At 35.2% G+C, this 17,756-nt stretch overlaps 1 protein-coding gene across 1 annotated transcript; it reads right to left on the bottom strand.

Annotated features, from left to right (window-relative positions):
• Positions 1-5: 5 nt before the first annotated feature.
• LOC120205419 (phospholipase SGR2-like) lies at positions 6-17,210 on the bottom strand (the record flags this gene model as incomplete). The annotated part of the gene is made up of 21 exons (XM_039205304.1): positions 17,196-17,210; positions 16,954-17,109; positions 16,590-16,838; positions 15,336-15,436; positions 14,009-14,203; positions 12,503-12,658; positions 12,099-12,170; positions 11,855-12,007; positions 11,666-11,716; positions 10,612-10,782; positions 9,708-9,857; positions 8,030-8,095; positions 7,337-7,942; positions 7,096-7,156; positions 6,843-6,970; positions 6,556-6,628; positions 1,827-1,929; positions 1,285-1,378; positions 1,068-1,130; positions 243-291; positions 6-49 (listed from the first exon to the last, which is right to left on the bottom strand). Coding segments are annotated over exons 3-21 (2,553 nt in total), but the record flags the coding sequence as incomplete, so codon positions are not given.
• Positions 17,211-17,756: the final 546 nt, after the last annotated feature.

Below are 17,756 nucleotides of genomic sequence, written 5' to 3'. Positions count from 1 at the left end.
ATTAGAGAACCATACGACCTCTCCTCTGTTTCTTCTACATTTTCTTCTTCTGTTGTCATCGAAATAAATAAATAAATAAATAAACGGTTAAAGAGTATAGATAAAATACAGTAATAATATATTGGGTCTAATCAATTTCTTAGCACAAAGGTAACATGTCACCAATTGGTGCTACTTGTTCAGATAAAAAAGAAATTAAAATGAAGAGTGATACAAAAAGTTGTAGAGAAACTCCAAATTACCTTCAAGGTTGTCATTGTTTCTCGATTGGCAAGCTGTGAGCACTTTAGCCTGTACAAAGCAATTCTAGAAGTTACAGACCAGAACTTAACAAAGGTAAATTAGTGATATCATTTGCTTATGACCCTAAACCGTGTTTCAATTGAGTCTCAAGTTTCACAATAAATTATAATTGTACTATCAAAAACCTAATGCAACAAATACAAATTTTTTTAAGTATTATAGAATATTCAAGGCAACTAAGAACTCAAATGAAACTAGTATGATAATGTCTGTGTACAGTTTAGAACTTCAACATAACCCAACACCGAGTACTACACACTTAAATTAGATGTTCTTGCTTTTAATTGACAATGCTTTCAAAGTTCAAATGTTCATTAATTATTAATTAAAAAACTAAAATATTGAAAGCCAATGCTTTGGAGCCTAAACCATTCAAGGAAAAAAAACACTTCATCATAAGCTGGTTGGGTTCAGCACGCAACTGTCAACACATGCATTTCTTCTAGCTTCGGAGAAAAGAAAAACACACACACACACATACACACACAATGTTTTAAGTAGAAATAGCCCTAAACAATAAGTAAATGAGAATGACTAATCCTTGAATGGCCACTAAAAAGAAACAAAATGGATTTTGACCATTGCTTCTGTACATGAATGCATGTACAATTTACCAGAATAACCATGGAATTCACACCTAGATCAAATCTGGAATAGAGAATTTTGAGATAATTTTCCATAGAAGTCAAAGCAATGGAACCAAATAAAGCTTGTATATGTAACAAAGAAAAAGATATTAACTTGGAAAGTTTAATTGTACTCACTCTTACAGTACTGAAATGATCCATTACTACATGAGAACGGGCAGCTAATCGTTCGGTAAATTCCTAAACATATTAAGCAATCATGTCAAAATTTAAGGGATTGAAGCTAAAAATGGGTAGGGTACAAAGTGAGAGAAGAAAAGGTTAAAGATACACCAAAGACGGAGAGTACAAGAAAGTGGAAAAACATAAACTTATGTACATGTCAGAGGCTTACTTGAAATCCAATATGCAGCCTTTTTCCACCTTTATGGTAAGGGATAATGACAGGACATTTAGTGATATATTCTTTACAAACAAGTGGTTCTACTCTGCATAAATTCAATACGCTCTGTAAAGTTTAGGACAGATTATGATCACAAATAAAAGATGAGCAAAATGAACCATGTCCTGAAAGAAAGAGGAATAGAAACGCAAATACACAAATTTTGTCAGTTTTCCCTTTTTTAAGGACCCCGCCATGTTGCGGGCATACAAGATACATACAGCACACATGATATCAGCAACCAAGCTGATAACGCTAGAATGAGTCATTCCTCACCCCACTGTACACCCATCTCATAAAATAAGTGGAGAAAAGATCATACTTGTGTACACCCAAGTATAGATAGCTTCACAATTCTTCCAATTTAGATGAGCCCAACAAAAATAAGCTCATTACAAGCCATGAATGAACCATCACTTATGTTCATTACTTAGGATTCAACAATCTGTGCTCCAATAATGGATAAAAAAAAATGCATAAAGACTAACACCAACCTATATGCTACAGGATCAAATGGGTGGAAAATGTTGAACATTTGATGACAAGCTGGCATCTCTTCAGATATATTTTCCTCGTCCCAATAATCTTGCCCTTTGCCTGCAATACAGAGAAAATTAGTTAACAGCTCAAACAAGATATAAAGTACAAAAAGAACAACTCCTATTAGGGGTGAAAAAAGGAAAAATAAGGTGAGAAGCATAAGTTAGAACTTGAAGATTCAACTTCAACAATTCTATCAAAAAAAGATTCAACTTCAACAGAAGATATGAGAGAAGCATAAAGTAAGTGAGAAATATACTACACCTCTATCGAAGACAATAAAAATTGTGGCACACTAGAAACTGCTGTAATTTAATTAGACTGATTAAAAAAACAAAACTTGGCTGTAGGCATTAGAAGAATAAAGTGAGATCATTTATCAAAAGAACAGGCATACGAGGGACTTTCAGGAAGTTGCTGCTTCATTAATGTGTATGGCCCTAGTCTGGATGCAGAAAAAGAGACATTTTTCAGGGAGCTATTATCTTTTCTGGATAATGTGGATTGCCCTTTATGCTTAGGTGGAGATTTCAATGTAGTTTTGTCACAGGAGGAAAAAGAAGGAGGAGCTGTGAATTCGGTGACTATGAATATTTTTAGGGATTTTGTGAGCAAGGCAAATTTGCTTGATTTGCCATTGTCAGGAGGTCGTTTTACATGGTGTAATAATAGGGAAGCTCCTACGTTCGAGAGGTTTGATCGGTTTTTGGTTGACCATAGATTTGTAAGTTTGTTCCCGAAGCTAAGTCAATCTTTGCAGCCAAGGTCCGTTTCCGATCATAATATTATTCTGCTAGAGAACATGGATTGCAATTGGGGCCTGAAGCCGTTTAGGTTATTTAACTATGTTATGGAGGAGGAGGGCTTTACCGAGATGATGGGTAAGGAGCTGGATAATATATGTAAAGAGGAAAAGGGTAAGCCCATCTCTAAGGTGCTTAAGCGGGTGAAGGGAGTGGTTATGAGATGGTCTAGGAAGGGTTATTTAGAGTTGTCTGGAAAAATCAAACTGTTGGAGAAAAGAATTCAAGTTATGGAGTTGGATCTGCAGCAAGGCCTTCCTTCGGTGACAATGAGGTCAATAATTGAAGCAAAGAGAGATTTATGGGAGCTCCAAAAGAAAGAAGAATCGATTTGGTTGGCAAAATCGAGACTGAAATGGAGATTGGAGGGAGATAAGAACACCAGATTTTTCCATCATTCTGCCACAATTAGAGGAAGAAATAATGGCATTAAGTCCCTTTTAGTGGGTAATGTAGTCATAGAAGATTCTACCTTAATTAGGAATTCGGTGGTAGAGTTCTTCAAGGGTCTGTTTTCTCAGGAAAATTCTTTGGAGGCTGAGGATATGAATCTGGATTTTTTAAAATTATCGGAAGGGCAGAGTTTAGCACTTGAAAAGCCATTTTCGGAAGAAGAAGTTTGGAGAGCAATTGCTGATTCGGATAGTAACAAAGCTCCTGGCCCGGATGGTTTGAATTTAGGTTTTTTCAAGAAATTCTGGTCTAATTTGAAAGATGATATTATGCTGTTTTTTAATGAATTTTTCGAGGGGAAGGAGTGGGACTTGGAGGTGAATCATTCCTTTATTTCTCTTATTCCTAAGAAGATTAACCCGGAGGGGATGGGGGATTTTAGGCCAATTAGCCTTGTGGGAGGGCTATATAAAATTCTGTCTAAGGTCTTGGCTAGGAGGTTCAGTTTGTGCATTAATGACATTATTAGTCCGTCCCAATTTGCATTTATCCAAGGGAGAAACATTCTGGATTGTTCCTTCATAGCGAATGAAGGAATCAACTTCTGGAGGAAGAAAGGGCTGAAGGGGGTGGTCTTTAAGGTGGATTTCAAGAGAGCTTATGATTCAGTTGATTGGCTGATCTTATTGAAAATATTGGGTAAAATGGGGTTTGGCAAAAAATGGTGGTCTTGGATGTTTCAGTGCATGTCTACAACTTCTATTTCTGTTCTACTGAATGGGACTCCTACTGAGAAAATTCAAATAAAAAGAGGTCTTAGACAGGGGTGTTCGTTATCACCCTTGCTGTTTAATTTGGGTGGTGAATTGCTTCATTTGCTGTTAACTAAAGCAGTGGATTTGGGATTATTTTCAGGTTTTGAGTTGGGAACTCATGATCGTTCATTCAAACTCTCGCATCTACAATTTGCGGATGACCTAATTATTTTTACAAAGGCATCAATTCGGGATTTGAAGAATGTTAGAAGGGTGCTTTTGATTTTCGAGTTATTGGTGGGGTTGAAGATTAATCTAGTCAAGAGCAGAATTTTTGGAATTAATGTTGAGGATGATGTGCTTGTTGATTGGTCTAAGGAAATTGGCTGTTCAGTGGGTAAATTTCCTGCAGACTATTTAGGCTTGCCTTTGGGGTCTAAGAGAAACTCTATTGCAATGTGGGAGCCAATCGTGCAGAATTTCTATAATAGGTTGTCTGGTTGGAAGGCAAATTCTCTAGCATTAGCAGGGAGGGTGGTGTTGATCAAATATGTTTTGTGCTATCTCCCCACTTATTTCCTTTCTTTATTTCGAATTCCAGCTTCGGTGCTGCAGAAATTAAATTCTATAATGGCTGCCTTTTTGGGGGGGGGTCGACTGATAAAAAAAACATACATTGGGTGAACTGGGGTTTGGTCAGCAAACCGAGAAGGTTGGGGGGTCTTGGGATCCCGAACTTAGCTATATTGAACAGAGCATTGTTGGGTAAATGGGTATGGAAGTTTGCCTCTGAAAAGGATTCTTGGTGGAAGAGAGTTGTTTGTTGTGTGAATAATTTGGACCTGAACTCCAAAATGGTAGAGAGTTCTTTGACTGCTCGTGCATCTTGGATTTGGAGAGGAGTGATTAATAACTTCTTTTCCAATGATGAGTTTGGTGACTGCATTAGGAGTAATTTGCGGTGGAAAACTAGAAATGGCCGTTCTGTGGTATTTGGAATGATGTTTGGGAGAAGTCCCCTTAAAGTTCTGTTCCCTAGACTATATGCTCTTTCAACGAATAAAGAGGGGAAAGTAGTGGAGTTTAGGGAGGAACAGGCTGCAGGATGGATGTGGGATATTCAATTCAGAAGGAATTTGGCGGATTGGGAGATTGACCAATGGTTGCATCTGATTTCTATGCTGAATAACACCTCTTTGTCTCATGATGAGGAAGATTGCTGGATTTGGTTAGGGAATGGAGAGGGTTGTTTCTCTACTAATTCTTGTATAAAAATTTTCCATGGCTCGGAAGGTACTGAGGGGAATCAAGATGTTTGGGACAGGAAAATTTGGGTAGGGATAGCCCCTCCTCGTGTTGAAACCTTCTTATGGCAAGTAGTTCATCTGAGAGTGGCGGTCAAGGAGGAACTGTTAAAGCGTGGTGTGGCTGGAATTGAAGATTCCTTATGTCCGTTGTGTGGCAGATTAGGGGAAACTGTTTCTCATCTTTTTCTGCATTGTGAGGTTGCTTGGGGACTGTGGGCCAGATTTTTGAATATGTGGGATGTTGCTTGGGTGATTCCTAATAATCCCTTAGATTGTATCACTCAGTGGGATGAGCTTCTTCCGAACTCTAGTATTTGGAAATTCATTCCAAGGGCAGTCTTGTATCAAAACTGCTAGTTTTGATATGCTGATTCCTTTCGACTCGCTTGTGGGTGATTTAACACTTGCTGATTTAATGGTTAGTCACAAAGCAAGATCCAAACCGTCTTGCTGGGTTCCTCCTCCAGTTGGTTTTATTAAGATTAATGTTGATGGAGCGATGGTGAAGGGGTGGAACAAAGGAGGTATAGGAGGTCTGATTAGGGACAGCAGTGGTAGGTCGATCCATTGGTTTTCTGAAAAGGTTGGGGGTGGTCCTCCGATTATGGCAGAACTTTTGGCGATTAAGAGAGGGTTGTGTTTGCTTATTGATTCAGGTGAGGTTCTTAATCAGAGGATTATTTTAGAATCGAACTCTACTAACGCGCTGAAGTGGATTAAAAATCCGGAATTAAGCACCCCTTTATTCCAATCAATGGTGAAGGAGATCGTCTCTATTATGGAAGGGATGGATATTATGTTAAGGCTAATCTTGAGGGCTGCCAATTGGGAAGCGGACAATTTAGCTAAAGATGGTATTGGTTGATTAGCTGCCTTTGTATTTGAGGAGTTGGAGTGTATGTTTCATTTTGTTTCTGCAGGTTTTTGTTCTCAGTATTATGTAATTTGTGTCTACGTTTTCCAGCTGATAGTGGTTTTTAAGTCTTATGCTTTCTGGGAAGGTTTATTTTGTTGTAAGAGTGGGTAATGTACTTTTCTTCTGTTTAATAAAATTATAGGCGCTCTTTTCCTCCTTCCTTTACCCTTCATGTTACTTTCATAACATGAAGGGTAAAAAGGAGGTTTTTTATGAGGCCTCATCTTCTATCAAAAAAAAAAAAGAACAGGCATACCATAATAAATTGCAACAACCAAAACAAAGTGAAATCATTCATTAGAATCATCATAACTTTCTGCAATTCCATAACAAAAATGACAATTATATCTTTCAGCAGCCAATAGCATCCATCCTTTATTAAAAAATAATAAAGAATAGAACACTAAACTTCACAAACTAGGAACGAAAAATATATATTGCAAGTATGCTTAAAGGATTTAAATGCACCAATAGTATGCACATAAAAGGCTTCTAAGTTTAAGCATTACCAAGTCCAATACGGATATTGCGAAGGGCGAGGAACACTCCCAGGGGTGATCCCACAGCAAAGAATGTGTCAACCTGATATTATAACATTTGGACTGAATCAGTCGCAAGTTTCATAACATGTTAATGTATCCACTTTTTATTCTTCTGTTAAGTATTTCCTTGGTTGTATGTTTGTGTCAAACTATGAATACAGTTAAAACAATGTAAGTAAAGTAGTATATCTTAAAGAGAAACTACCCTATCAAAAGAATACAATGGAAAACAGTTAATATTCTTTTCATCATACCTTGAATTCAAGCTTTGTGTATCTGATATGGGGAGTATAACACTTTGTTGTATCATCTAGCTTCAGTGGCAGCTTTTGATCAAACTTCTGCAATGTAGGTGGTTTTTGCATAATCATCTCCTCATTTTCTGTTATATAAGACATCAAAACTCATGTAAGATTTCCTCCGTAAGAATGAACTAAATGAAAATATCAAGAATAGAAGTTTCCTTCCACTCAAAAATAAATAAATAAAATCCTTCAATCAGCATACCACCAGTATCGACAGAGTTTTCTGATTCCAGCTCAGCAATTTTCGCTTTTAGGGAATCAATCTGGAGAAGGGGAAACTTTCATTTAAAACATTGAAATACAAGGGAGCCAAATAAAAAAATCATAATTGGCTGTTGCATATGCATGTGCCTGGGAAACAGTATCCCCAGAAGAAAAGATACCCTTATTGTATGCACAAATAATTGTATATTGTTCTTATATATGTATATTTAAATTCCCACCTCTTCTCTAAACATTTTGATTGTTTTATCTGTATCTCTGGCTTCTTCATTCTCTTCCTCGGTATCTTTCTCCAAAAGACCACCCTCCTCTGGCCAAGGGGTTCCACTAAAATCATTAAATAATTGATGCACATCCTCATTACAATTTTTCTGCATAGAGCCCTCAGCTGCCGCATTAATTTTAGTTGATACTAAGGATTTATCTTCAATGTGTCCTTCAATTAAGGATTTATCTTCAGCGTGCCCTTCAGTTAAGGATTTATCTTCGTCTTGTCCTTCAATTATGGATTTATCTTCATCGTGTCCTTCAATTAAAGATTTATCTTCAGCTAGTCCTTCAATTACCAATGGATTTGGTAGTGGAACCTTCATGTCTTCACCAAGGCAATCCACTGTGTCTTTTGTCATCATAGTGGAGTTCTTTTCCTCAAGATTTGCCAAAGAACTGCATTTAGAAGACTGGTTATTCATATCAGGAGAACATTCCAGATCTTTTGAGTCTTTTTCATACACCCACTGCATTGGAAATGGGGAAGAGAGATGTTCTTGATGGCATAGGATGTCATAGGAGAGGACGCTTCCCAGAGAATGCCCATATAATGAAACCTAAACAGAATTAATGTAATAATTACAAAGCATTGAGTGCAAACAATGTTATGACAACTGGCAATACATATTCAACTAGACACATACCTTTCCATCATAACCAGGATTTCGTTTAAGAAACTTTAAATACAGCCTATTTAGCTGATTTGAAACCTGCAGAAAACAAATTACATATTAATTGGTTTCAGAATTAAAAAATTTCAGACTGTAATAACCCTATTTTATTGAGGAAGTCCACAAAAGCTGAAAGAAGTTAAGAAATTCAAACAGAAAACAAGCCTGAAAAGATCATAAGAAATGTAAGGTAATTTAGCTTCATTTAAAAAAACAGATTTCTATAAAAAAAACAAATAGAAACAGATAGTTTTATCATTGGTAACATAGCACCTATTAAGTTCCAAGAAACTACACTTTCACAACTTAATAAGCGCCCATCCTCCCAGCCTATAAATAATTTGCTTTAAAAAGCATATTCTACAAATAGTATTTAATGTTAGCCTGAACCTATACCAACTCCCTTTGCTTCTCATACATCACGAATTTCCTGAAAATGTAATGTAAATTTCTAACATTTGGATGCATAAAAGTTCCCTCATTTCTCTTCACATATCATTGACTTCAATGATAAAAGAGGAAATTTACAATCTATTCCTCTTTCCTACAGCCAAGATGACCAAACCAACAATCTATTTAAGTGAATGCAATGTGGCACAATCCTAACACAAAAGAAGGGAAATAACAGAGGTGATTTATTTTTATGTTACTTTACTATTTTATTAAAATTTTATGTAATGTTTTCAACTACGTTGGTACCAATTAACTTATAACCAAACTCATTCACTCAGCTATATATACTAGATCTATGTACACCCACTCTGAGGGAAAAATGATAAATAATATTAAGATATAAAGAAATAAAATGAAAAAAAGAGTTCACAGTCATCTCAACATGAAAGAAAAAAAATGAAAGATGTGAACTTACAATTATTTATAAGTGAGAAAAAATATATCAAATGATTAATTAATTCTTTTTCAATTTCTGTTTTAATTAAAAGAGTAATTTCCTACCTAACGGACTTCTGTCACTTGACTTGTGATACCAAACTCAGTCAGGGACTTTATTATTAGTATGAATATAATACTTTCAACCAAAACAAACAAGAAGATAGCATTGTGTCGTTGTGAAACAAAATTACAAATCCATAATAGCATCTAAGATAATATTTGGTTCTTACTATGATGAAACTCATCTCCTTGGGAATATTAAAACTTTAGAAATTTCAATAAAGCAATTTTTTTTAGGTAAGAAAATTACACTCATGTGATTGCTTTTTGAGAAGGGCAGGGGGAAGCAGCTCAAAATCTTTTTCCTATAATTCTTTAGATTAATGAAAATCCCTTGTTTTCAGGGAACATATTTATGAGAAACTGATATCCTTCTTAGCAGCACAGGTGCAAAATAATTAAGGATGCAATCTAGAAATCCAAGGGGTAAGCTCTTCAATGAAGAGTGCAAGAGCTAATTCCCTATGAGAATCTTCATTAATTATGGCGAAGCCAAAAGGTACAGTTTATTAGTTGAACTAAAGTATTTTTTTGAGTAATGGTTTAATCTCAAATTGTTTTAAAGATTCTACAATTCCTCTATTATTTAGGGCTATATGTGATGATATCAGGAACACAAACTAAAAAGGAAGCCATTTCAAATAATTGTGCAGACTAAAAAATGAAGAAAGAATTAAAAGTATAATAGAAAACAGAATACCGAGTCAATAATACTCTGACAGTATATAGGACTCATGTAGTACAACACATCATGAGCAGTAGCGCTCAGCATAACACGCAAACCCCGCACGCCATCTAGTGTGATTTTCTCAACTGCAGCTTCACCACTGAGCTTCAAGCCTTTCCTCCACTGAAACTCAAAAGTCAGGTGGATGTCATGTAAAAGAGAACATCAGAAAATATATGAAAGACATAAAAAAATCATTTAAGTACCAAGGAAAAAGAAATGAGAGTAAATTTGATATGTCTTCTAATCTATTGAGAAAAACCAGAGAATCACTTTGATCTCTGTCCCTAAATCCTTAGTTTCTACAAAACTATTTCTTCAAAATGTCAACGTGAAAAACTCAACATGCCATTATTTTATTTTGATACTCTTTTTGTCAATAGTCTATGCACACAACCAACCAAAATTTAAGTTCCAAACTAGTGAAATTTTTCATGATTGTAATGAAACAGTGAACTAGAACAACAATTCTATTTCCAAAAGGTATTCAACAACTTATATTAATTCTTGACCCAAAAGATGTCAACATAGGATTTTGCAAAACAAGGACCCCGATAATTTGTATAAATGTACACTAAAATGTCTAAAGTAGGAAGCAGTTTGTCACACTGTACCAGAAAGTAAACTAATTCAACCATAACAGTCCTATCCATTCAAATTACATAAGTCATTCGATAGTATAACTATAAAGAAGTATAATCAAAAGTATGAGAGATGGTGTGTGATAATAATGACAATCAAAATAATGATATAAAGCCTTATTCATGTACAGAACATATTTTATAGTGCACATAATACAAAAGCTTTCTTCATAATAAGAGTAACAACCAAACAAGGAAAGGAACTGCAAAATAATTACAAATGAACTAGTTATTACCTGACATGGGATGAAAAGGACTCTTTGTGTGCCACGTTGATGTGAAGTCAGGTGCCGCTCAGCAAGGCTTGCTGTGATATGGCGGAAGTTGCCAACATCATCAACCAAATTAGATTTCTCCAACCTTTGACCAATACCATGGACCATAAAGACCAAGTGTCGAACAGGAACCTAGACCAAATTTAAACAGTCTTATTTTAAACTTCAAATAAATAGAAAGACGGGATCATATGTGTGCACACATGCATAGTATTTGTACCAAAACCAGATTAGAGGAAGAAAAAAAAGGAATCCGGTTACAGTCCTTAACATGAAGTTTAGGATTCCATTAAAAACATTTTTGAAATTGCACTCACGCAACATATCTGCTATATTTTCCAAGGTTTGTGGGTAAAAAATTAAGCATATATTGAAGAAGAAAATATTCCATTATTTTCTAGGCAATTGCTAATATCAAACCATATAATCAATCATCTGACTTAAAAAGTGTTGATTACATTAACAATTGGAGAAGTTCATGTAGACCAAAATAAACAGTATTAAAGAACAAAAAACAAAAAGAGTGGAGCTGGATCATAGACCTGTCACCAAAATTCCAAGTACATCAATAATGAAAAGCTGCATGACAGAATAAGTTCATCCATGGTGGTTTTTACTCCAAGTCAGTCTCCAAACAATGCAAACTTTAGCATAGTACAACCAGAAATAAATCCATCTAATCAACAGCTGGGAACCATAAGATTTGCAACAAGCAGCATTTTATTCCAGCAAAGTCATAATTAAGATGTAGTCAATCAGGCAAATATTAATGAGTGACTTTCAAATATGGGATGTTAGTGAGAATATGCCATGACCTCCTCAACAGAAATAATAGTTCAATGCATGCATTTTAATGCATAACCAAAATTATAGTTTTTAATAAATTTTATGAAATTCCTTTTATTTATGATGTTTTATATCGGAAAGCATGAAGAAAAACTAATATACATCTTAGACAATAATTTAAGTAAAACACATGGACTTTACGCAACAAACAAAATGCTCTAAAGCATACCTGAGAACAATAATCATCCATCTCTTCCTCTTTTCTTTGACGCAATTCATCCTACATAAGAAAATTGTGTTTTAAAATGTCAAGCAATGTTCCCAATTTCAGGCCCACACACAAGGAATCTGAGTACTAACATATCTACCATTGAAGCATGTATTGTTTCATGCTGTTATAGCATAAGAGGGGGGAAACCTGGGTCGGTTTGGGTGATTGAGATGCAGCATAACCACGTCTTAACTTGATTCCATTTCTACCAAAATTAATAACATTGGAAAAACCAGAAGCATCAACATTGAGCCATGCCTCCCAAGTATCATCTTCTCCGGTAAAAAGTGCGTGAAGTCCCTGCATTCAGTGTTAGACCTGATAATTTTAGGCACTGCAAACTATGATTTATGTGAATATATTGTTCCTTTCTAGAAAATTATAAACATACTGGGGTAGAGCCTTGCAAATCAACTCTAGCAGCAAAAAGTCCTGATGGTTGAAATTTCCTTCGATGCCAAATCTGTGAAGAAGTCTAACTTCATCAGCTATTACATGTATATATATATAAATAACTAAATAAATAAAGAGATTTTTTTTATGGCTAAGTTCAACTCAAAGGAAAGAAAGAAATCAAGAATGAACAATTTAAAACAAGCACACAATAAGAAAATTATGGTGGAAACAATTGGAAAACAATCACATGGTGCTCAAATTCTATGGGTTTGAGAGGCAACATGGTGTCAGCATTTGAGCAAAAGTTCTAGGAGTCATATTGGAATAGATAATGCAATCAAAGTAAATCAAAATTATTGAGAGAAAATAGGGTCTTATAACATCAATGTTTCAGTAAACCTGGCTGCGATATGCAATCTCTAATTGTTCAGCTACATCTTCACGAAGTGGAAGCCAATCCAAGCCCCCTTTACGAGCAAACCAGTGACCTCTTAGAACACGCCGATTTTCTCCATTCCAGTATACAGGGAAACAGTGTCTCTTAACTAAATCTACCTGCATTATTTACATCATATCAGTTATAAAAGATAACTGATTTGAGAAAATAAAACCTAAGTTCTTGATGATGCCCAGAAAATTGATTTTTTGTTGTTGATAGAAGTAGGAGGCCTCGTTAAAAACCCCCTTCGAAGTTGACCCTTAAGGAACAGCTAGCGGAAGGAGGAAAAGAGTACCTCAATTTCCCAGAAAATTGATTTTAAAATGCTCAATTGTATGAATATGTCATCTTAGCACATCATAAAAAGAAATGATGTGACAACATTGACCAGAGGATGAGATACATCATCATCATTATGAAAGATAATAAAAGCATATAGCATGGCAAAATTAAAAGGCATAGCTTCAGATACAAAAAACATGCGAAATGCTAGTGAAAACACAGAAACATATCAAAGCCATGGATAGTTATTATCTTAAAGAGCGATACATTAATTAATGAATGCATGACACCGCCACCTACATCCGGTTAGGTAATTTCAAATACAGATAATATATTGTTGTAAAGACACAAGAATTGATAATTGTATTCATTCAACAAGCCATGTAAACACGCACGATGAGGACACATGGTTGCATACCCTGATAAATACCAAAAGAATAAAAAAGACACATGAAGAGAATGATAAAGAAATATGTACGAATTCAATAGTTATGTTACTAAACAAGATAGAATAGAGAAGAACAAATATGTACAAACGACAGCATATTAACAGGAGAAAAGTAGTATGAAATGCAAACTTCAATTTACCATAATCATGTTCAATAATAAACATGAGACCAAAGCTTAACTATAACCAGCCAATAAACAAGCAATAAAGGAAATGCCTTCAAACAATGAATGAAGCCTAGAATCTCAAGTGTCAAGCATCCCAACTAAAACCAATTGTTAGTAAGAAGAAGAGCCCAATTGAATATAAGATCATAGAAAATTCAATACTTAGTAGATGTGGGATGGAACCACTCCCTCTCGCATATAGCTCGAAAAGGACCTAAACATGGACAACCTCATTGACAGACATCAACCTAACATTAAGCATCCAACCTAAAACCAATTGGCGGTATGTGTGTGTGTGTTTGGGGGGGGGGCAATTGGAATATAAGACCAAAAAAAACCCAATACTCAATAGATGTGAGATAACATCACATAACATAAAAAATAGTTTAAATTATGAAATAAAAGGGCTGCTTGGCTATTTTAAGACACACAAATGGCTATGGAAAAAGAACTTCATCTTGTTAGATAAGAGACTTGCATTGAAGGAAACAAGATCTTTCACTCCAAAGTATCACATACAAATATAACATTAGTTGGGAGAGGCAGAAACTTGTAAGAGAACAAGATACCTCATAGAGCCCTCCCTTTACAGGGACACCAACCCTCTCTTCTTCAAATGTGTATAGTTGGGCTGATTGAGAACCCTTTGCAGAAGACGAATCCTCTCCCATGCCCAACTTCTTTCTGGAGCTACTCCATCCTCTTGGACCTTCACTGCATTCAGCATACTCTTTCCACCAAATAGACAGCAGCTCTTCTTCTCTCTGTTAAAACATAAACAAAGAACTAGATGAACAAAGAATAGTCACCACCTACTGTATAAAAGAAAAGGGAGGATATAGTAATTCTAAGGAAAGTCACAAAAAATACATTAAGATAATTCTGAGACACTAACAATTTTACAGGAACACACTAGATGTATCAAAAAAAAGAAAAGGGAGGATATGATAGGAAAAAGAGTACTATTTTCTGCTTTGTCTAAGACCAATAGCAAGACTGGATGCAAGTACGATGTCTTCATTATACGTTTAGGACTAGTTTTGAACAAGAAAATAGGAGCAAGAAGTGTGGAGCAATTGGCTTTTTCTATATTGAGGGTTTCCATTCCAATTCTTCATCCTGCTATATTATTTAAATCCCATCCTCCTTTAAGATTGCCTAATCAGTCGATGGAGCAAGTCATAAAGGACTCACTAGATGTATCAGTTAAAAAAAGGGAGAAAGAGAAGTGGAGAAATTGGCTTTTTCTAGTTTGAGGGTTGCCATTTCAATTCCTCATCCTAGCAGATTATCTAAATCCCATCCTCCTCCTAGATTCCCTAAGCCAGTTGAGGGGGGAACTTCTCATGAAATCGTTATAGGTATCAGGAAAAAGAAAAGGGAACATATGATAGGAGAAAGGTATTTCTATTTTCTGCTTTGTATAAATTAAGACCAATGGCAGGATTGGCCACAAACATGATGACTCCATTACATGTTTGGGACTAGTTGTTGAACAAGAATATGGGAGAAAGAAAAATGGAGATTTTGGCTTGTTTCTATTTTGGGGGTCGCCATTCCAATTCTTCATCCTACAGGATTATATTCAATCCCATCCTCCTTTTAGATTGCCTAAGCTAGTTGATGGGACAATTACTTCATAGAAAAATTGATTTAATCCTCTTCTTTAACAGTGCCGAGATAATACACAATAAAAAAGAACTCTGATTCCTCATTTAACCTAACTAACCTATTCTGGTATTTAGGCAAAAGTTGTAGTCATATAAATCATGAATAAAGTGTTATGGCCCTATTAAATTCCATAAAAATTCAAGAGTTGGGAAAGAGGTCTAGCCCCAAGACTAATATGGAACAGCAGCTTAATCATGCAACATAAATATAGTTTAAAAAGAGGACCTGCAAGAAAGATGCCTCTATTGCAAGAGAATCCCTCATCCCAAAACGAAAATAATCACTCTTTCCCACTATCTCAGTTTGAGGACTTGAGGCCGCTAACTCTGTAGAATATGCAAAAGAAAAAAAAGTGTCATTAAAAATTAAATTGAACTCCTCATTCCCCACAGAATAAAAAAAGGGAAAAAAGGCTATTCTACTGCCAGAAGAGATCAGGTGTTATAAATAATGTTGTAAATTTATAACACCAGTTGTAGAAAAGAAATCTTCTCTTTATTAAATATAGGCAAATAATAACAAGCATGGCTAGCGCAGAAAAATATGTATATATAACCCAAAAAATGGAATACCTACTTCAGAAGGAATCAAGAGAAAATCTCTAAATCTCCTTGCATAGAAAAGCTACATAACAGTAAACCTGGAGGCTGGAACTGTGATTCCTTATGACTTGCAGAAAACCACAACCATCTGTCTCCTCTTTCCCATGCCCTTATTAAGACACACACCTATTACATCTGTTTGGCCTAAAACATTTTCTTGCCTACTAACGAGTTCAAGTAGTTGTAAAACAACAGGTGAGTTATTTGAATTCTAGTGGATAGAGGCAAACAGATATCTTGCATTGACAAACACTGTTTCAGAGTTGTTGCCATCAACTTCTACAATATCCCTAGTTCTTTCCAGTTAAGCTTGATTCTTAATTGAGAAGTCCATCTTATTATTGTTTATATTAAAATTATATATAATCAGAAATTAAATTCTAATTCCTGAATGAACTCTTCCTTCCTTCGTAACTCAGTCCAAGTGTCATCCTTGTTAAAAAGTAGATAAACCTAAACCATCTAAAGAGAAAGGGAAAAAACAATAACATCAACAAAGTGTACATTCATTTGACCATTAGACCAAAAGAATGCACATTCATTGCCCCTTCAAATTCTGCACAAAGCTAATATAAAGCAACCATTCCACTCTATCAGCAACCAAAAAACAGTTCAAAACTTTCAACTCAATTAGTGACCCTCAATTATGTCAACTTCTAACTTGGTACTCCACGGATTCCCTTGGACAACCACAATTCCTTAAATGCACATACATTTACAATGTACCAAAAAAATCGCATTAAATGTCTCAAATGCATTAGAAGATAAACTTAACTGCTAAGTGCAAACATGCATTGTTAGTAACACCACCAAAATAGAATGGAGACCAAGAATTGCAACCTTAAAAACTAGAGTTTGAAATTTAGCAGAAACTGACCATTTTCAGCCAAAGGAACCTCGGAAAAGTACCAGCGGACATCACCCCCGTCTGAAGGACTCCTTGTCTGCGCAAGATACATCTGACGACCCTTACAATTCTCTATCAAATCCTCTAACCTGGCAATGTTAGAGGGCGTGTTCTTCAACAAATCCGGTGATGTTTCGTCAATTCCATTTCCCCCCACAACCGAGGAATTTGTGGACGAATCCGCCATTGAATATCAAAACTCCGATCAGAATACCTGCACTGTATCAAGCAGGCTGAAACCCTTAATTTTTATCAAAAATTTGAGATCTAAAAGAAATGAAGCATATAGGAAGACCCGAAATAGAATTTGAAAGCTGAAGATATGATCAATTACCGCCAAATAAAACGTCAAAAAATTGATAGAAATTGATGCACAAGATCCTGAATTCTCTTCGAAGCAGCTGGCGCCTCTTGCTGCTGCTTCTTAAATTTGACGATAGCTAGTAACTTGTGATTATTTATTTGCTCCTATCAGAATTGCAGTAATAAACTGCAAAGTAAAGAACAATAGTAATTATATCAAGTACAGAAATAATTTTCCAAGAGAGTTCGTTCTGATTCTAATTCGAAAAAAACCTTTATAACACATTGCGAAAATAATTAGACAGGCGTGACGATGATGATTCTCTACCGTGGGCGGAGGCAGATCATCAAACAGAAGACAAGTTTCTTTGCGTAATAAACTAATAATATTGTTGGGCTATCATTATTCGTATCTAATTTAACTCATTGGGTTTCCCTTTTGGACCGCACTTATATTATTTTATTTTGCTTTTGGTATATACTGTTATTAGAGTAAATTACAAGTTTGGTCACCTTTATTTCAATTTTATCTAGTTTTAATCATTGATATTGAAAAAAAAAACTAATTTTGATCACTTACATTATCAATTTATTATATTTTGATCGTTAACTCTAGTTGCTTTGATGACATTATATGTTAAAGAATGATTAATTTTTAATTTGTCTTTTAAACTTTAAATAGAATATTAATTCAATCATATACTTTAGATAAAATATCAATTTGACATCAGAATATGATCAAAGTTCACATCTTATGTCATCATTATCATTGGTAGCGATAGTATTTGAACCCCAATTTTTTTAATTAACCTCTTTTTATGTCATGCCTCAATT

Source organism: Hibiscus syriacus, unplaced genomic scaffold (genome assembly GCF_006381635.1).
Source record: "Hibiscus syriacus cultivar Baekdansim isolate YM2019G1 unplaced genomic scaffold, ASM638163v2 tig00012452_pilon, whole genome shotgun sequence".
Classification (NCBI taxonomy): Eukaryota; Viridiplantae; Streptophyta; class Magnoliopsida; order Malvales; family Malvaceae; genus Hibiscus; species Hibiscus syriacus.
Note: the sequence above shows the minus strand (reverse complement) of the source record. Positions and strands in the feature narration are given on the sequence as shown.